Here is a 17,950-nt window from a genome sequence, read left to right as displayed (position 1 = left end):
ATAATTAAAAAATAAAATTGACCTTAGGACAACCTTTCTGTCAAAAATAATCTAAATGAGGAAAAATTCAGGAAAACATAATAAACATTAAAAAGTTTCAACTTCTTAGGTAGTATTTGGTGTTCTTGAAATATTCTTGAATGTTGAATTTCTTGGGACCATCTAAGTACACATGCATTTAGAGCTCCTGGCTAAACTATCTAAAAATAGCAAAGCAGATAGCCAGTCAGCAAGGCATTAATTCTGTTCAAGTCCTTCTAATATTTATAGCTTTTGAATTGGAAAGGGCACAACAAGCATTGTGTTCCTAACTCACCTTTTCCTTTCTTCCTTTGCCTTGTGCATGTTGATATTCCTTTGCAAAACGGCAACTTCCTTCAAATAAAAGAAGCACTTTCAATTTCTTTGCATGTTTCCAATTTTCAGTAACAATTTTCTTCAGCTTTATCCAAACTCATATGAAAGATACCTGAGTTAAGCCTTAAGCTGCACTTTCTGAATTATTGAGTAAAATATTCCACATAAAAGACCCATGGAGAACTGCATAACAGCAATTAATGATAGAGATTTTTCTTTATATGCCTCAGTGGCCACCAAGCCTTTGTATTTCTTCTAGACTCTAAAATAGTTTCTGCTGCAGACTATGGCTCCAAAATAGAAACTACATTATTTCTGGAATAAAAACTAAAATATCAAATTGGCATGTACTGTAATCATATTTTACTCCATCTTTTAAAAAAATATACTTCATTTAGCATATGCAAGCACTATAATAGTCAATACACAGCTTAAAATTTAGGAGTTGATGTCTGAAGAACTCAATTTGACAAATACTTTATTGAACAGCTTTAGCAGCCAGTAATGTGTACCTCCTACCTAATAACTATAAAATGTCTATAATATTGAAAGGCTTAATAGGGAAAAGGTAATTCTAAAGGACCTCTCGCATCTTAACCAGAATTTTTTCTTTTATTTGCACTGAAATATATATTTGTCTATAAATCAACATATGAGATTAACAAACAAAGGAAAATATTATCCCTAACATTTAGAAATCTTTCTGTTCTGAAAAAAAGGCAACCTACTGCTTAAAGAATTAGCAGGTGTGCATTTAAACAGTGGGATTGTTACTAAAATTCTTTTATATCATCGTCTCTCTTCTTTTCTAACTTTATTCAGTTCAGACAAGACAAATACAAACACTTGTGCTTACCAAAATATGACTTTTCCTAGTATGCATTTTGCCTTTCAGTATATCATGTTGTCATGTTAAACCACGTGTTCTTCTCCTTTCAGATGCAATCTCAAACTGGTTATATTGTTTTTAGTTTTAAACGTAGTCACTGCTAAAGTAGAGTGGGAAAATAATCCCAGGATATACTGAGTATCAAGCTAAATTTACCAAAGGATTTTGCTTTTGCTTTTTACTTAGAAAATAAGCATTTAGTCACAGAAAATTAAAGATAGTGAAATGTCTGATTTTCTACCTCCTCCATACTGTTCACAGCTATGCAAAGTAATTCCATGTTAATAAGAACAAATACTGAATGAATTCCCAACTTCAGAACAGTGCTATCAATGGCACTGGGAACACAGTGACATTTTCTGCAACCTAGAATAGATACACTTAAAAAAGAAGAATTGTTGTGCCTGTTTTAATTATGTACAGTAAGTCCAAAATATACAATTTATCTCAAGATGTGAATAAATGTATTATTTAGAACTAAAACTGTTCTGTACTTTAGAAGCTGCTTTTGGAAGTGGCATGATAAATGCAAATGAAAAAAATGTCTAGAAAGCCAGAGATGTCTTTTCAGTTTAAAAGGCCATGAAAATAAGAGACACGCTACAACTTGTTTTGTTGTACAAGCTTGCTGAATCTTCATAAAGCTGAATACATGATAAAAATGCTAATATTCACTTAGACTAAACTGCTGAAAAAATTATCTGTGCTTTAAGGTAAAAAGCAGCCCAAATCAGATAATGTGAACAAGAAATATAATGGTTGTGCCAAGAGAAGACAGACAAAAATTAGCTATTAAAAACCAAATGTGATTGTTGGGCAACAGAGGAAGATTGACATATGCAGTCCAGCAATTGCATTTCAATTTCTGTAATGGATAATTACATGTTAGGCTCTAAAGGAGTTTCCTTTATAAAGCAATCTCTTTATTATCCATTATGTATGCCTTGCAAGGCATAAAAGGAAAAAACTCTCTTTTCTCTTGCAAAGACTCAGCAATTACCTCTATATAGATATCCTGGAGTTAAAATACTGCTCAACACAGTGGAGCCCTTACCAGTTTTTATTTCAGTCAGTCAAAATTTACTATGACATCTATGAAAACTGCATTAGCTTTAAATGACAGTCACTTGTGTTGAAATTTTAACTGGAATGCTGAAGGCTGAAAACAAACTAGTAACTCCAAAGATATAATCATTTCCACCAAATTTTTGGTAGCCTTTTTATATTTTCATATACATTTCTTCTTCCTAGAACTGCCAGGAATAGAACCTCAGTGAACATGTACTTGCTTGTCAGAAAGGGTATTTATACATGAAATTCTAGGGCAAGTCCTGGCTTAACTTCTTCTGTTGATGGTAGTAAATCAGAGCTGCTAGATATCTTCTGCTCCTAAGATCACCATCATCTACAGTCTTTCCAGGATCCAGTTTGGCTCTATTAACTTGTTTAATTCAAATCCCTGCCTTTGAGCATCTTTAAAGAAAATATCTAACTAGCTAAGGGGTTGCAATCAGATCAAAACCTTAAAAAGGAGGAAGTTTTCCAGTTTCCATGTGTATGCCTGTTACATACAAAAAGCACAGCCCGTCCTGTTATAGTGCACAACAAGTTGTTGGGAAACCACAATGTCAGAATTTGCTCATACAAATTCTTTTGGGGACAAATTTATCATTATTTACTTCGCCATAAAAAAAAAAAAAATTGCTTCCTATGAGAAATATTTGACTATTACAGCTGCTGTAGTCCCACTGCCCCAGATGATCTACTAAAGAGTCCAAAAAGCCAACATGTGAACTGCCTACATTTCTACACTAGAAAAACATGGGCAGTTATAAACTCCTCTCCAGTTCTGCTTTGGAGAATAGTTCCAAGCTGTCCAACAAAAAATAATTAATCCCAGTGTAAATACTGATGACTAATAACAATGCTGCTGCTGTTATAAAATACTGTCCAGAAATATAACTAGCGAAGGTCTAATCCAGAGATGAAAGTAAAAGATACTTGCTAGCCAGGTGTAGCCAGCCAGAGCTGACTCTGTAGTGCAGTGCTGCTGCTGGACAGCAGCAGGAATTGGTGAGGAACGGAAAGCAGAGACCTCATGGCCTGAATTATCTTGGCAGCTTCATCTCCACATCTGGTTTGCCACATCAGCACCATGCTTTCTCTTATTACCACACTGCTGCTTTGTACTGATGGAAAAGGACACATAGCATATTTAAAACAGAACATGATTACAAACAGTTGCAATAATTCAGAATCAAGGAAGTCAAAAAATATCCTATGCTGAAATAGCTACTCAAAAAGGATGAGTTGGAGATTGCACATTCTAGCCAAGCACAGTCTGAATTCAGATGGCACCTCAGTAAAAAAGGCACTATACCAATAAATAACTGAACTGTAGCAGATTATAGCAAGAAGGATTATATCCCTTTAGTTCACGATGTAGTGGGAACTCTAGTATGATATTAGAAAATCCATACTGTCTATAGCATGTTTCCCATGCCAAACAAATGGAAGGCAGCAAATGTAGCACCAATTCCTAAGACAAGCCTGGAGAATTAGGAAGACAAGCAAATACTGCTTCTCTGAGCTCTGCACACCATTGCCAGAGACAGGCTCCCAGCCAAGATGGCTCTTCACAGTGACACAAATACTAGTTTTGAGTACAACTGTTCTTCTCATTGAAAGCCCAACTAAGTTCAAATTCTCTCCTTCCTAATACTTGTTTGGCATGGCTTGAAAGTTATGCTTTTTTCCAGCTGAGTCTGATAAGCAGACTGTGAAAAGGAAACCTGTTCTGCCTATGCACTCCATCACCAGCGTGTGTCCTACAGACAGTAGCTCCCAGATGACAAACTGTGGGCTATAGCCGTGTTACTAAGCACTTATTGCCAAATCCTTGGCAATCATTGCCCAAAATAAATGTCAGAGGTAAACACAAGTTTAAATGGCCATGAAAACAAAAGACCATTACCTCTCTAAGGCATCCAGTGATCAAATTCATGAGACTGTGGCTATGAATCCACAGCATTTGAGGTCATCTCAGAATAAAATTAATTAAACCCTGTATTAGAAAAGGATTTGTGCTCGAACCACATCTGCTGTAGCCAATGTGAATTGAATAGAGGACTGTGGGATTTGAAAACTGGTAAGTCACGTTCCACAAGTGTTGTGCAGCCTGTACAGATGTGATGTAAGGTAAAGTCCATCAAGATTTATACTATAGAACTATAATTTCAAAGGAAAGCATGGGGAGAACATCAAGACAGATATAAACAAAAAAACTGTATAATGCCCCAGACAATAAAACACAAAGGAGGCTCAGAGGAGACTGGAAATTGCAAAGACATATCTCATCTCCAAGTTACTTTGTTGCTCTGAGCAGTAAGTATACAAAGCTATTACACTAAATGTAACTATTTGGGATGCAGGTAAGAGCATTCCCAAACAGATTATGGATGTCATTATCTATATTGTTAATGTCATTGCCACATTGAAGAGAGAGCCATAGGCTAATGGATAAATACTGGACAGTAATTTAGTAAGCTTTGGCCCTAAATCCATCTGCTTCTTATACCTTGAGAGATCTCTAGCTGAAGCCTAACTACAATTTCACGTTTGAGGAATAAAACTTTTCACTTGCTTACTTTTACCTTTCATTCGCTGCTAAACAACCTTCCATCCTCTTTAAGTGATTGTCAGGACACAAATTCACTGCAGGGTATAGAGCATAACCTTGGAATATGCTGCATTACAACGCCATAAGAAAGAATTTCCTCACTGAAAGGATTGTCAAGGATTGGAACAGGCTGCCCAGGGAAGTGGTGGAGTCATCATCTCTGGAATTGTTCAAAAAACAACCGGATGAGGCATTTAGTACTTTGTTTTAGTTGATATGGTGGTATTCAGTCAAAGATTGGACTCAACAGCCTTGGAGGTCTTCTCCAACCTTAATGATTCTATGACTCTATAAAACTAGCTAAGCCATTACCATCCTGATATCCCTCAATGTTTTAGGATCTTTCAGCATCTGCAAGCTGTCCAAAGAAAGATGCCATCTAGCAGTTGGAAAGTTCATGAAGCGATCTTAGAAGTAATATTACTAACACAGAGAATTCCTTTTGCCCTTCACCAGAAAACTGCTAACTGCTTCCATCTGAGTCACACTACCAGGACACTGGGGAGGGATGCTTGGAGATATGGAACACTCAAATGATCAGACACATCATAAAATGGAAGCATTTTCCAAACTTACATTACAACATATTTCCTAAACTTATATTACAACATATGTTGTAAGTTAGAAAAGAAGTTCATCTATTAAAACAAAGTCATTCTTCAAGAAATGAACCATTAACTACCACTTAATAAAAATAAATAGTGTAAATAAAATATTGGTCCTCTTTAGGATCAAGATGGATGCTGTTTGACACCTGAGAGTGTGTGTTGTAAATGTCTGCTTCCTCTTGAACCTCTGGGTTCCTACCGGGAATATTAACTCCTTCCTGCTTAGGGAATCTTCCCCAGAGAGAACTAGCACAGTGTGGAGAAATACCAAAGTATACACTTTCATTTCTGTGGCATATTGCACATTCTCTCCTTAACCTCAGAGCAAGATGTCACAGGACTGAAAAAGAGAAAAACTGCACAAGGACTCAATAACAGTGATCTGTCCTTAAAAGTATGGCATTAGAAAACACAGCTGCAGACGAGATTGATTCACTACCTGTTGAATTGTGCCATTCACCAGGATGGCTCCTCACAGCCACGTCGGCTGCTGAAAAATATATGAGTCCAAAGCAGGTCAGGTGGTGGAGCGAGGTAATCATTCCCTTCAGTGATTATTTGAGAAAAGGCCTGGAACTGACAAACTCTCTGATGGATGAGGGGGGATGCTTTTCACCTTTTATCTTCCCAGCAAGGGCAGTGCTCAAGGACTTGAATTACTTGCCAATTACAGCTCACTTTCAAGAAACAGGCTGAGGTCAAGACTCTAATCAGCTTCAACTGGGCTCAAATAACCTGTACGTGGTTACTGAGACCATCAAATTTTAAACAATGCAAAACACTTAGTACCAAAATAACTAAAGAATTCCATTATTGTTCTTCAATTATAATAGAAATCCCTCCATTCACAAGAAAAAAAAAAAGAAATTTTATTAATCCAAATAGTGATACTGACAGTGTTGAATATGGTACTTGGAACTCCAATCCTACACCTCCTTATTCTATGCAACCACACAACAAAGAGACGTCTGAAAGTGTTAGTGAATATAGAAAACACACCAGTATTGAACTTGGTACTTTACCGCTTCAATAAATATTCACTACAGAGATTTAGAAAAATAAAAATCTGTGAATGAAAAGTTCCACTTTATCATTTTTCCTAACTGCAAAATCTCTTTTTACAAACAAAGAGTTGTGATACTGCAGGTTTATAATCAGAAGGAAAATACTCAGATTACTGCATCTTTAGAAAGGACCAACAACAAAAAAAAGATAAAATGGGAGCAAGTGGGAACTTCCAAAGATGGAAAAACAGTGTACATCTTTATATTCACCTATATTCATAAAGGCAAACAACTACAGATAATTGTTTTCCAAATGTTAGTTTGATAACCCCAAACCAAATGGAAGAGTTCTGAAGTCTCACTCTTAATCCAACATGTTGTTTATTTTTCTATGGTTGGCAAATTAAGGAATAATAAAACCACAGGAGATGGTCCACTTGTATTAATCCATACCAGACCTCACAACAGAAGGTCACATCTTTAGTATGGTTATTTCAAATGTAAAAAAAAAAACTACTAAAGGTTTCTAATGTGCTCTTCTAACAAAAAATAAAAAAAACAAAAAAAAAAACAAAACAAAAAAAAAAAAACCACCAGAAAACCACCAAAATCAAAACAAAAAAAAAAATTGTAAACAATTTCACTCATATCTTTATTTCTGTATAGAATCATTGATGTGAATATCTCAATTTTGAAAAAAAAAGAAGAAGATGAGCTAATTATTGCTCAGCTGTATTAATGGTAGGATCTCAAGTATGGGCAAGGCAGGGATATTGTCTTATCTCTGATCTGCCAGAGATCAATTTTGAGTCCTCTCCTCAGTCTGAATATCAATTCCCCAAGAAAACTATTAAAAAATGAAAAATATTTAGAAAGAGCCACAAAACTTACTTTGAATCTAGAAAACAAATGGTATAAGTGCTAAAGTAGCTTTACTTAGTTTCTGTCAGAAAAAAGTGAAGTTCCTAAACACAGATTAAGTCAATCTACAAAGGATATTGTGATTAATCTTTAGCCTTACTTTAGCCTTAGGGTTTTTACTATGAGATTTACCTTTTAAATAGCAATGTTTTGAGTCTAACAATTTTTGGCTTAGACCAGAAATTCTAGCATTCAGAAAGTGAGCTTATTATAATAATCCTGTAAGATAATGGAAAGGAAGGAAATAGAAACATTAGTAGCATTTGAAGTATAACTTTTAATAGATTATGACAATTTTTGCAATAATGACTCAAAGGTGAGCCATGTTCTCACTGAATGGGTCAGCAATCAGGTTGATTGAGAATACTTCCTGTCTTAACGACTTCTTCATTACTGCTGAACTATTACATCAATTTTTATTGTGAGCAAGTGAACTACATTTGTCATATCTCAATTGTCAACTTGCAAAACAACAATTCCAGCATCCTATTCTGCCTTCCATTATACCCTTTTACTCCTGAGAATAATTACTCTTGTTCTGGTAACGTGATTCATCTCAGACTACTTATCTAGCCATAAAATTGGCCAGAACGTGAGCTCTGAGGTCTGTGCTGAGTAAGGGGCAAACTAATGCAATTTAGATTGAGGTTGAATAAACATACCTAACGAACATAGTAACTTTTGTCTGAACATATTAAAAATTAGAAAAATCAAACTGTGCATAATTCCTTTTATCATCAGCTGCAGGTTACAAGTGAAGTAAGGCAGAGCTCTGATGGACCTCCTATCCCTGGGATCTTAGTAAGCGTTCAGTGGCAAACTTGATATTTGAAAGTAAGGTACTCTCACTGTCTTGCAAACATAAATTTAAATCTCAGACTTCAAAGGAGGTAACTCAGATGGCATGTTAATATAATTTCAAAATTTAACATGTATATCCTCAGGCTAAATAAAATTTGACTCAGTATGGGAAAAAAAAGTTCTTTCTAATGAAAAAATAGTCAAGGACTTTACTGAGATGATAGATTACTTTCCAAGAGGACAGACTACATTGCTCTATAGAGAAGAATATGATCTTATTCTCCAAGGGGTATAATACTCACTGCACTTGAATATTATGGATTATCTGAAGAAATTTTGGCTTTCCAGAAATATCAGGTTCACTAAACAAGATAAATCTCTGTCTGCTTTTCAGATGCAGCTGTTAAGAATAGGATGTCACCATCAGAGAAACTTATGCAGGCAGAATCTTGGTTCTGTTGTTATTCAAAGTTCCTCAGACACAGACAAGAAATGGCTGTATATAGATTACTTTTTTCCCACCAGCAGAAACTGTCTTTTCTGGATATCAATAGACACCCCAGCCCTTTGTAGAGACACTGCTAGAAAAAAATGCTGAGTATGAGCTTCTAGTACCAAAAGAATAGATCAAATTGTGGATGTACAAAAGTCTGATCTGATGTACCTACAGCAGCTGGTGAGCGTTACTGACATAATATTGTAGTGTTTATGACCAATAAAGGAATTGTCCTCAATGTTCACCAAAACTCACTTCTCTGGTAACCCTTTTTCTTTTCTGTTTCAGATGTTTGCTTTATTTTCTGTATTAGAATTTGGTTTTAGTAATGAGAGTTAAACTAATAATCATATTTCTTCTGTGTAAAATTAGGCAGTATTCCCTACAATAACTGATACAGCCACTGATAAATAAATATCTGATTAATAAGCATGCATTTATCTGATGTCCTCTCCTTTTCTTTCATTATCTCAAATCATCAGCAATAAGAAAATAGCTCTTGTAGTCCACTTTGGATGATTGAAATTTTGTCTGTTTAGGGAAGAACATTTTTTTGACTATCGATCCAATAAAGAAAACGTGCTTAGAGAACAACATACCTCTAGAGATGCCTCTGGGAAAAATGACTGCAGAAAGGAAAAAACAGAGTTGTTGTGTCAGATTAAATCATCTGCCTCGTTGGATCTAGGCAGCATTCAGTCTGGGTGAACTGAACTTTTTATCAGGTGCTGAACAATTGATCACCAGAGAAATCAGATAACTAAAGGAAGAACTCTCCTATAAAAAATAATAAACAAAATAACAATGGCTAAAACACAAGAACTTCTCTAAACCTTAAGAAGAAGTACAATTATTTATATGCAAAAAAGACTGACATTTTAAGCTGAGGAATATTTTGAGTGAAGATTACTGAAGGTAAAACTAGCCAGAAACCCATAATAAAAAATTAGGAATTCTGTAGGAAGATGCATTAGATAGTCAAAATGTTGCAACCCTGCAATAAAGAGAGAAGCTTTAGTTAAAACCTCACTTTTTTTTTCTGTGGTATACTATCTACATTACTTTTAAATGTGAGAGTAAGAGTGAACATATTGAAAAAAAATGAAATAACCAAATGAATTGGCTCATTTAAAATTCCCATTTTCCCATTAGGAAACCAATACTTCATTTTAAAATGTTAATTATAAAATACTAAGTTTGCAAAAAAGCATTGTATTGGTAACTCAGAGTGCAAGATTCCATCCATCTATTTCTTCGGCATCCTTTCAATTACATTATTTATCTGCTTTGGTCTCTGTAGATGTAAAGCACTAGACACTCACATTATTATTGAGTGTGACAGTCAGTGTTGAGAACAAACACTCTTCAGCAGACACTGACCTGGGAACACCAGGGTTTTCAGCAACAATGGACCAGAAGCCTTCAGAAGATGAGTCAGACATGACAGACTGCTTGAAGCAGGCATCCAACAGCTGAAGGCACCTATTACAAATTCTCATGGCTAGCAAGTTGCTTTTCTTAACTGATTATTTATCATTTTTCTAAGACTGTATACAGTTGAAGTTGAAGCTTCTAGTATGAAAAATGGGAAGAGCTTTTCTCTTATTCATTCTGCCCAGTAGGGGCTTGCTGACCAGTCACGCAGGATGCACAACCTGGTCAGATGCTCACATGCACATAATTCCAAGCAAACTACAGTACATGGTGCTGTCTACAAATGACTTGCTAGTGCTGTTTGAGCTGCATATTCAATCAAGAAAAAAATTCACTGGAGTTCTGCGTTAGAGATTTCTATATACTGCTCACTCATCCACATATGAGGTGTTGTTCCAACAACTGTTTTGATTCAATTTATCTTGGAATTTATGAAGACTATATCAAACAGATTACTTCTAAGAAATGCCTGAAATTATTAATATTAAAAATTCTATCATATTTTAGTCTTTTTCCCACTGTCAGCTCTGCCTAATCATTTCACATTGGTCCATGTTTGCTTCCATATTTCACAATCCTATGCATAACTCTCTTTGACATCCAGACCGATTTAAGAAAAGAGAAACGGCACAAAAGCCCCTATGTTTATTACACGCCATTTGTTGGATGAAATGCTAGTCATTATGAATCTTCTGAAATTAATATCAAGGAAAATCTTGACAGAGCACTGCAACAAGCTGCTCAGAGAGTTCATGGAGTCTCCTTCGCTGGAAGTGGTCAAAGCCTGCCTGGATGTGACCTCATGCAACTTGCTCCCTGTGAACCTGCTTTAGCAGGGGCTTGGACAAGATCATCTCCAGAGGCCCCTTCCAACCCAACCATTCTGTGACTCTGAGGTATTACTCCTTTTCCATCCAGGAAGAACACTGTGAGGAGGGACATCACTGTGGAAATGCTGACATTCCCAGCAGACCATAGCCTAGATGGCAAAACTGCTCCAGAGGCTGTTGTAGTTTCAGAGCAACCACAAGTAAATCCCACTTCATTTCCAGTCATATACTGTCCTTATCAAAAATTGTTATAAATATCACAAGCAACTACCTATGTGGCTGTGGTTTTGCTCTTTTTTCCAGCAGGTGAATGGGAATTTGTTAATAACCAAGATTACTAAAATGGGATTACAAGCTGCTTTGATATTTTGAAGGAATCAAGTGTTTCAGTAATTTAGCTCGATTATTACAATTTTAGCTGCAAAGTTCTACTGCTGCCACTCTCAGGACTCCTAAACAAGGATTTTAGATAGATGCCAATAACAGAGATATGGAAACCACATTTTACAGTAATATATATGGCTACTTCCATGCCATTCTTTTCTATTAGGTGTTCTAACTGCAGTTAGAGCACTTCCTAAAAAGCAAGGTATTCCTATATAAATATTTTTGATCAGTCATCTAATTTAGATTTCTTCTCTGAACCTTACTCCTAATGGTGTACATTTCAATGCATACCTTGATGAAGAGGGATCTATTTTTCTGTTTATTTCATTAATAAGTGATTTAGGTTTTGAAAAGCAATCCAGGTTTTCCAAGAGACTTGAGGGCAAAGCCATTTTAACTCAGGAATGGGCTGACTTCATGATGCCTCAACTTCTCTGTCCCTAACACTTTACCCAGAGAAACTGACATAGAAGGAAGATACAAAGAAAACCTCTTCCATTTCTTCTCCAAGTTCATGTGATCCTTATACATGAAGATCACAAAGTACCTCTCAGAAAAGTACTAAAATATAGTGAAATCCTAAAAATCAACATCCTGACTATGGCATAATCTCAAGATGGTAACCTCTTGTACATATACCTACTTAGTTCTTGTACCTCACTCTATGAATGACTTTAGGAAAAAACATGCCCTACAAGAAGAAATAACTTTAAATTGATATTAAGGTATATCTAGGAACAAACTTTCCTGATTAGGTATCAATGCATTACCCTTTACACCTAATAAATTACTGTTTTAAAAAAGCAATAAAGCTTATCAAGAAGAACAAAACCTAATTCATGAAGAGTTAATGTTTAACCTAGGGACAAAACCTATGCAATCCACAGCCCATGACAGTGAATAAATCTATTCTGCTACTCATCACTTTAGGAGCTGTCATACAATATTCAAAGCAACTATTTGAAAATACTTCTATAACAACAGCAAAGCCACTCAGCAGTTAAAGGCAACTGGGCAAAACCACAGAAAGCATACAGCAATCTAAGTGGGTGTAATGCATCATAAAATAATATTTAACTGAAAGACAAAGTCTCTGGAACCCACAACCTACTAAAGTGTATAAATCTGTTCTGCTACTTATCACTTTTAGAGCTGTCATACAATATTAAAAACATCTATTTGAAAATACTTCTTCTACAACAACAGAATCACTCAGCAGTGGAAGGCAATTGGACAAAACCACAGAAAGCATGCTGTTATCTGAGAGACTGCAGCAGAAATATAAGGAAGTATATATAATATTTACTCTGAAAATACTTCATTATTTTCAAGAAAATGAAAATAATCGCATACTATTATTATGATAAAATTTGAATTGAAGAGTCTGAAGGAAGCAGACTATTTCTTACACTAGTTATTATGACAGTGAATGGAGTGCTCTTGATTTACATCATTAGACTTGATTCTTCTCAATTTACAAAATTTCACAAAGTTCAGAATTATGACAATTCAGTGTGATGTAAGTTATCTTCAAGCTTTTGTTACCATGTTAGGGACACAACAGGACTGACACCTCAGTCTCTACAAAAGCTTCAGGATAAAAATAAAGAAATTATATAACCTACCCAAACTCAGAAAATCTACAAATGTCTTTATAAAACCCAACATTTTCAGAAAGCTGAGACCAACTTCCTTACTGGTTTTGAGAAAGGCAGATGGGTAGTCTGACTATACGTGGGTTTTTTTAGCATTCTATTTAAAAACTTCTCTAATATTTGCACAATTTTACAATGTATATACTTTCCCTTCAAGAGTGGAAATTAATAGCCTTGATGCTTATTAACATATTGAAAAGTTCTTCAGTTCTCTAGTAAAAGTGGACAAATCTTCCTTTTTTCCTATTGTAATCAGTACAGATTTTTAAATCACAAGTTTAAGGAAAAAAATGGGGGGAAGAAATCTGCACTGGTCCTGAACTAAGAGGAAAAAAAATCTTCAGTCTGTGAAATTTAGCTAACGCCCATTGACACACACCATTATTTATATCTGTTACTTGATTCTCGTGTAACCTGCCTTCTACGTCATTCACAGAAGTAGAATATCACAGAGGAATGGGGCACATATGTCTTCCAGGGGTTTCCTCTAGCTGGCATGCTGGAAACCTGTCCTGCACTAGGTAGGAAGAAACTTTCAGACTCTGTTCACACACAGAATCCCAGACTTCTGGCCAGTGAGGTAGGAAAACCAGAATTTTTTCTTACAGAACTAATACAACCACCTTCAGACATCTTCACTATATTTTGAATTGTCTTTCCATTATCAGCTTCTCCAGCCACAGCAACAAGTAGAGACAACAATCAAAATAAGTATTTTATGAGGGAATCCAAACAGATGTGGCAATCAGACTCGACAGAGCACACCCAAGCATGCCAAACAACCTAAAATGTAAATATAGATCTCTTCCCCCCTCCTCCCCCCCTCAGTCTTTGCAGCCTCTAATGCTGAAAATAACTTTTATGATAACATTTATCATGTTAATTAGTATTTATATTTAAACTGAACTCAGAAAAAAAAAGAAAATAAAAAGTCCATATATTTAAGGCAATCTCTGTGTTGTTATTTAAACTGGATATAATGTACTTGAACACAAACATAAAATCTTTATAAAAATGCACTTGATGTCTGCAGGGCTTTAAGATTCTGTAACAAGATTCTAGCAAGTCCATGCAAGACAGCAACACAGAGAGAGAATCAGCTGTAACTTCCTTATTTAAAATCGCTTGAAAGGAAGACTGTGTTTCTTGAAAGGGTTACATAAACAGGAAAGGACTACTTTAGATGTTTTCATAGAGGAAAATTTTGCTTATTTCCTTAAACCATATTTTTTGTTATGAAACCATAATTAGTCAACAAAGTTGTCCTTTTCACAGGTGTATCTATCTACACTGTATTCAAATGCCAGCCTTCAGGAAGATTTGGGAATACAACATTCTTTCAACAGTTGAGAAACAGACCACTTCAGACTGTAAACTAATAAAACACTAGGATGTAATGATTGTCATTACACTATCAACCATGCTGCAAGCGGTGGTTTTTTGATCTAACTCTTCATATGGTACAAATAACAGCTGTCTTAGAAATAAGGTAAAAATAATAAATATTCCACTATTCCACAGGTAAAAAGCACATGTAAAATAAAGTAGTCTTCTTGGTTTTAATTTTTACTGTTTTATAAAGAAACAATATTGCTAATAGAGGAGGGGATCTGTCTAAGAAAAACAAAGCATCAAACAATAAAATTTGCACATGATTGCCCTTAGTGAATGCTCAAGTTGCTTAGTTTGTATCTGAGGATTGTAGCTCTTCCTCAAGCACAGTTTAAAATGTTAACAGTAAATTAAACATTCAACAGGTTTTTAAATGCTATAAAAGATGTATCTTGATCTTATAACAATTCTAGTAGAGATGTTGTTAACGTGAACACAATACAAAACAACTTTGATTGCAAGACAGTTTGAATGCAATATGATTGCCTGTAATCATACTAAAACCTGCTTTACCCTCCACTACTTTAAACGCACAGATTTAAAACAGGAATAAGAGATTTAGACTTTAACCCCTAAGTTCATACTGGCAGTTTCCTGGACACCAGTTTATTTCTCGTACAAAATTTTAAACCAGCACAACCAACATCCACAACAGACAGCCACTGATGCGCACGTCGCTCTGGAGGTGATTCGGGTAGTGCCTTGCATCAGTTCACAGGTGCCTCGCTGCAAGAGAATAACCAAAACAGAAAAATGACGAGCCACTGAAAAGCACTCCCTTACCTTCTAAACCTGCTTCAATCAGCCCAAACTGTTCCAACACTTTTACAAAGAGCACAATCACGATCAACACCGCTATCATTTCAAGCCCTTCCAAGTTCATGGTGAGTTAGGTCATGGTCTGACCACCGCCACTGAGGAAAGTGTTCTTCTGCCCGGCTTTCTTTGCAAAGCCATTAAACTAGGCGCGGAAGGCTCCGGCGAGGGAAGGGGGCGAGTGGGAGGGGAGCGCCAGGGAGCCCATCCCGCTGCCCCAGCGGAGAGGCGGGCGGCTCAGCTCCGGCCTGCCGGCACTGCCCGGCTCGGCTCGGCCCGGCCCGGCACGGCCATGCGGGCAGCGGGGCCGGCCGGCGGGACACACCCGGGAGAGGGCCCGGGAGAGGCCGGCGCTGCTGCCGGCGGGGGGAGCCGCTCCCGGGCGGGCGGCGCAGCCAGCGGCGGGCACCGAGAGGTTGCCGCGGCAACGCGGGGAGCGCCGGGCACGGACACGGACACGGACACTGGCACGGACACGGACACTGGCACGGACACGGACACGGACACGGACACTGGCACGGACACGGGCATGGGCACAGCCCCGGACACTGACACGGGCACGGACACGGGCAATGACACGGACACGGGCATGGGCACAGCCCCGGACACTGACACGGGCACGGACACGGGCATGGGCACAGCCCCGGACACGGACACTGGCACGGACACGGGCATGGGCACAGCCCCGGACACTGACACGGGCACGGACACGGGCATGGGCACAGCCCCGAACAATGACAAGGGCATGGGCACAGCCCCGGGCGCGGACACTGACACAGCCCCGGGCACGGGCACAGCTCCAGGTACGGGCACGGCCGGGGGCACAGCCCCGGACAATGACACGGACACAGCCGCGGGCACTGACATGGGCACGGGCACAGCCCCGGGCACGGACACGGACACAGCCCCTGGCACGGGCACAGCCCCGGGCACGGACAAGGGCACAGCCCCGGACATGGACAAGGGCACAGCCCCTGGCACGGGCACAACCCCGGGCACGGACACGGACACAGCCCTGGACACAGCCCCTGGCACGGGCACAGCCCCGGACACGGACACGGGCACAGCCCCGGACACGGGCACAGCCCCGGACACGGACAAGGGCACAGCCCTGGACACAGCCCTGGGCACGGACACGGGCACGGACACGGGCACAGCCCCGGGCACGGACAAGGGCACAGCCCTGGACACAGCCCCGGGCACGGGCAGAGCCCCGCGGAGCTGCCCCGGCGCTGGAGGGGCTCGGGTGGCACCGCCGGCCCTGGAAGGGGCGGGACGGGCAGCCGGGGCACGAGTCCCATCGCCGCTCCCGGCTGGGGCCGGCTCCAGCCCGAGGATGTGTCGGGGCGGCCCTTGCCAAATTCTCCGTTAGTTACTCCCGGTAAAACAGCTGCCTCGCTACATTAACATTCCACCTGTTGCATGTGACAGGTAATCACAACATTGTATATGTACCATCAAGCTAGGAATCATTTTTTTCTTGGTCTGCTGGGGGGGAGTTGTAATTATAGGCAAAAAAAAGAGCTGTCTCAGATTCTTTAAAACTTATTCTGTGGGCTGATTTGGAAAAAATAATTGAAAATACAAACAAAGAATCATAGTCTGAGCCATAGAATGGTTTCGTTTGGAAGGGACCTTAAAGATCATCTAGTTTCAGTCTCCTCACCACAAGCAAGGGAACACCTACCACCAAACTAGATTGTTCAAAGCTCCATCCAACCTGGCTGTGGACATTTCCAGGGATGGGGCAAGAAAAAGGAGAAGCAAGCTCATTTTTTTTATTGTTTTTCACTTCAGTAAGATTTTCTAAACAAAGTCTTTTCCATGGAAAACATTCCTGGTGAAATACAGGAATGCTGACCTCAGGACTTAACTGGTAGCTTTAACCACTAACAGCCACTGGCCTACCTGCAACAGTCTGCAGTACTGGCATTGTCACACGCAGTGTATTCATAGTTAAGGATTTACTCTTTAAATCCCTTCAAAATTTAGCATCTAAGGAGAAATTTACAATAGAAAAACAGCACCTCTATTGCAGCAAAAAATGAGCAGGGGAACAATTGCAACTAATTTAATCCTGTCTGGTAGAGCACTGTCCCCCTCATGGTTGAAATACATTACTGCCAAGGGCTCGGTTTTCTTTCTTTCCTTAGATAAGATTTTAAAAAAAAAATCATTGCGTTATGTGAGAACTGGCAGAAAGTTCTACGTCCCCCGGGTATACTTGCATTATAATGGGTGTTGTCATTACCGAAAACAGTGGAATGAACTGAGAGTAATGGCTCTAACAGATAGACTATAGGTACCCTTTTTTGTACAGTGGATAGATAAAGCCTTACAGCGTAATGTTCATGTGACACTATTCTATGATTTTTACTCAGGATTGGGCTCCTTAAAGCTGGTTAAACTTTTTCTGTCAGAAAATCTATGTTTCAACACTCCATCCTAAATATTCCAGTTCTGCAGGCAGATTTTCATTGGGAATCTTTGCTTTTACTTGCTGCAAACTTTCTCCTTATGTTTTTTTTTTTTTTCCTCATTCAAACTTTGTTCCAAACAAGGCTAAATGTCTTCTCCCTCTAAGCCATCTTATCAATGACTGTAAGGAAAGTAGATCCAGCTTTCCTTCAGTGTTGAACTAAAATAGATTATCAGCATCAGGAACACAAAATCTGCAATCT

At 38.5% G+C, this 17,950-nt stretch overlaps 1 protein-coding gene across 8 annotated transcripts in view; it reads right to left on the bottom strand.

The window, feature by feature from the left end:
- KCNIP4 (potassium voltage-gated channel interacting protein 4) overlaps positions 1–17,950 on the bottom strand; it is a 392,972-nt gene that overhangs the window by 161,519 nt on the left and 213,503 nt on the right. The window contains exon 2 of one of the 8 annotated variants that reach the window (XM_059470690.1): positions 317–375. The exons of 6 other annotated variants lie outside the window; for them this stretch is intronic. In XM_059470690.1, the coding sequence (XP_059326673.1) occupies positions 317–375 (59 nt within the window). Of the gene's footprint in view, positions 1–316; positions 376–15,236; positions 15,337–17,950 lie in introns of those variants that run through there. One more of the 8 variants, XM_059470691.1, reaches the window with a different exon arrangement.

Source organism: Ammospiza nelsoni, chromosome 4, assembly GCF_027579445.1.
Source record: "Ammospiza nelsoni isolate bAmmNel1 chromosome 4, bAmmNel1.pri, whole genome shotgun sequence".
In the NCBI taxonomy this organism is placed as follows: Eukaryota; Metazoa; Chordata; class Aves; order Passeriformes; family Passerellidae; genus Ammospiza; species Ammospiza nelsoni.
This window is presented reverse-complemented; position numbering and strand designations above follow the sequence as displayed.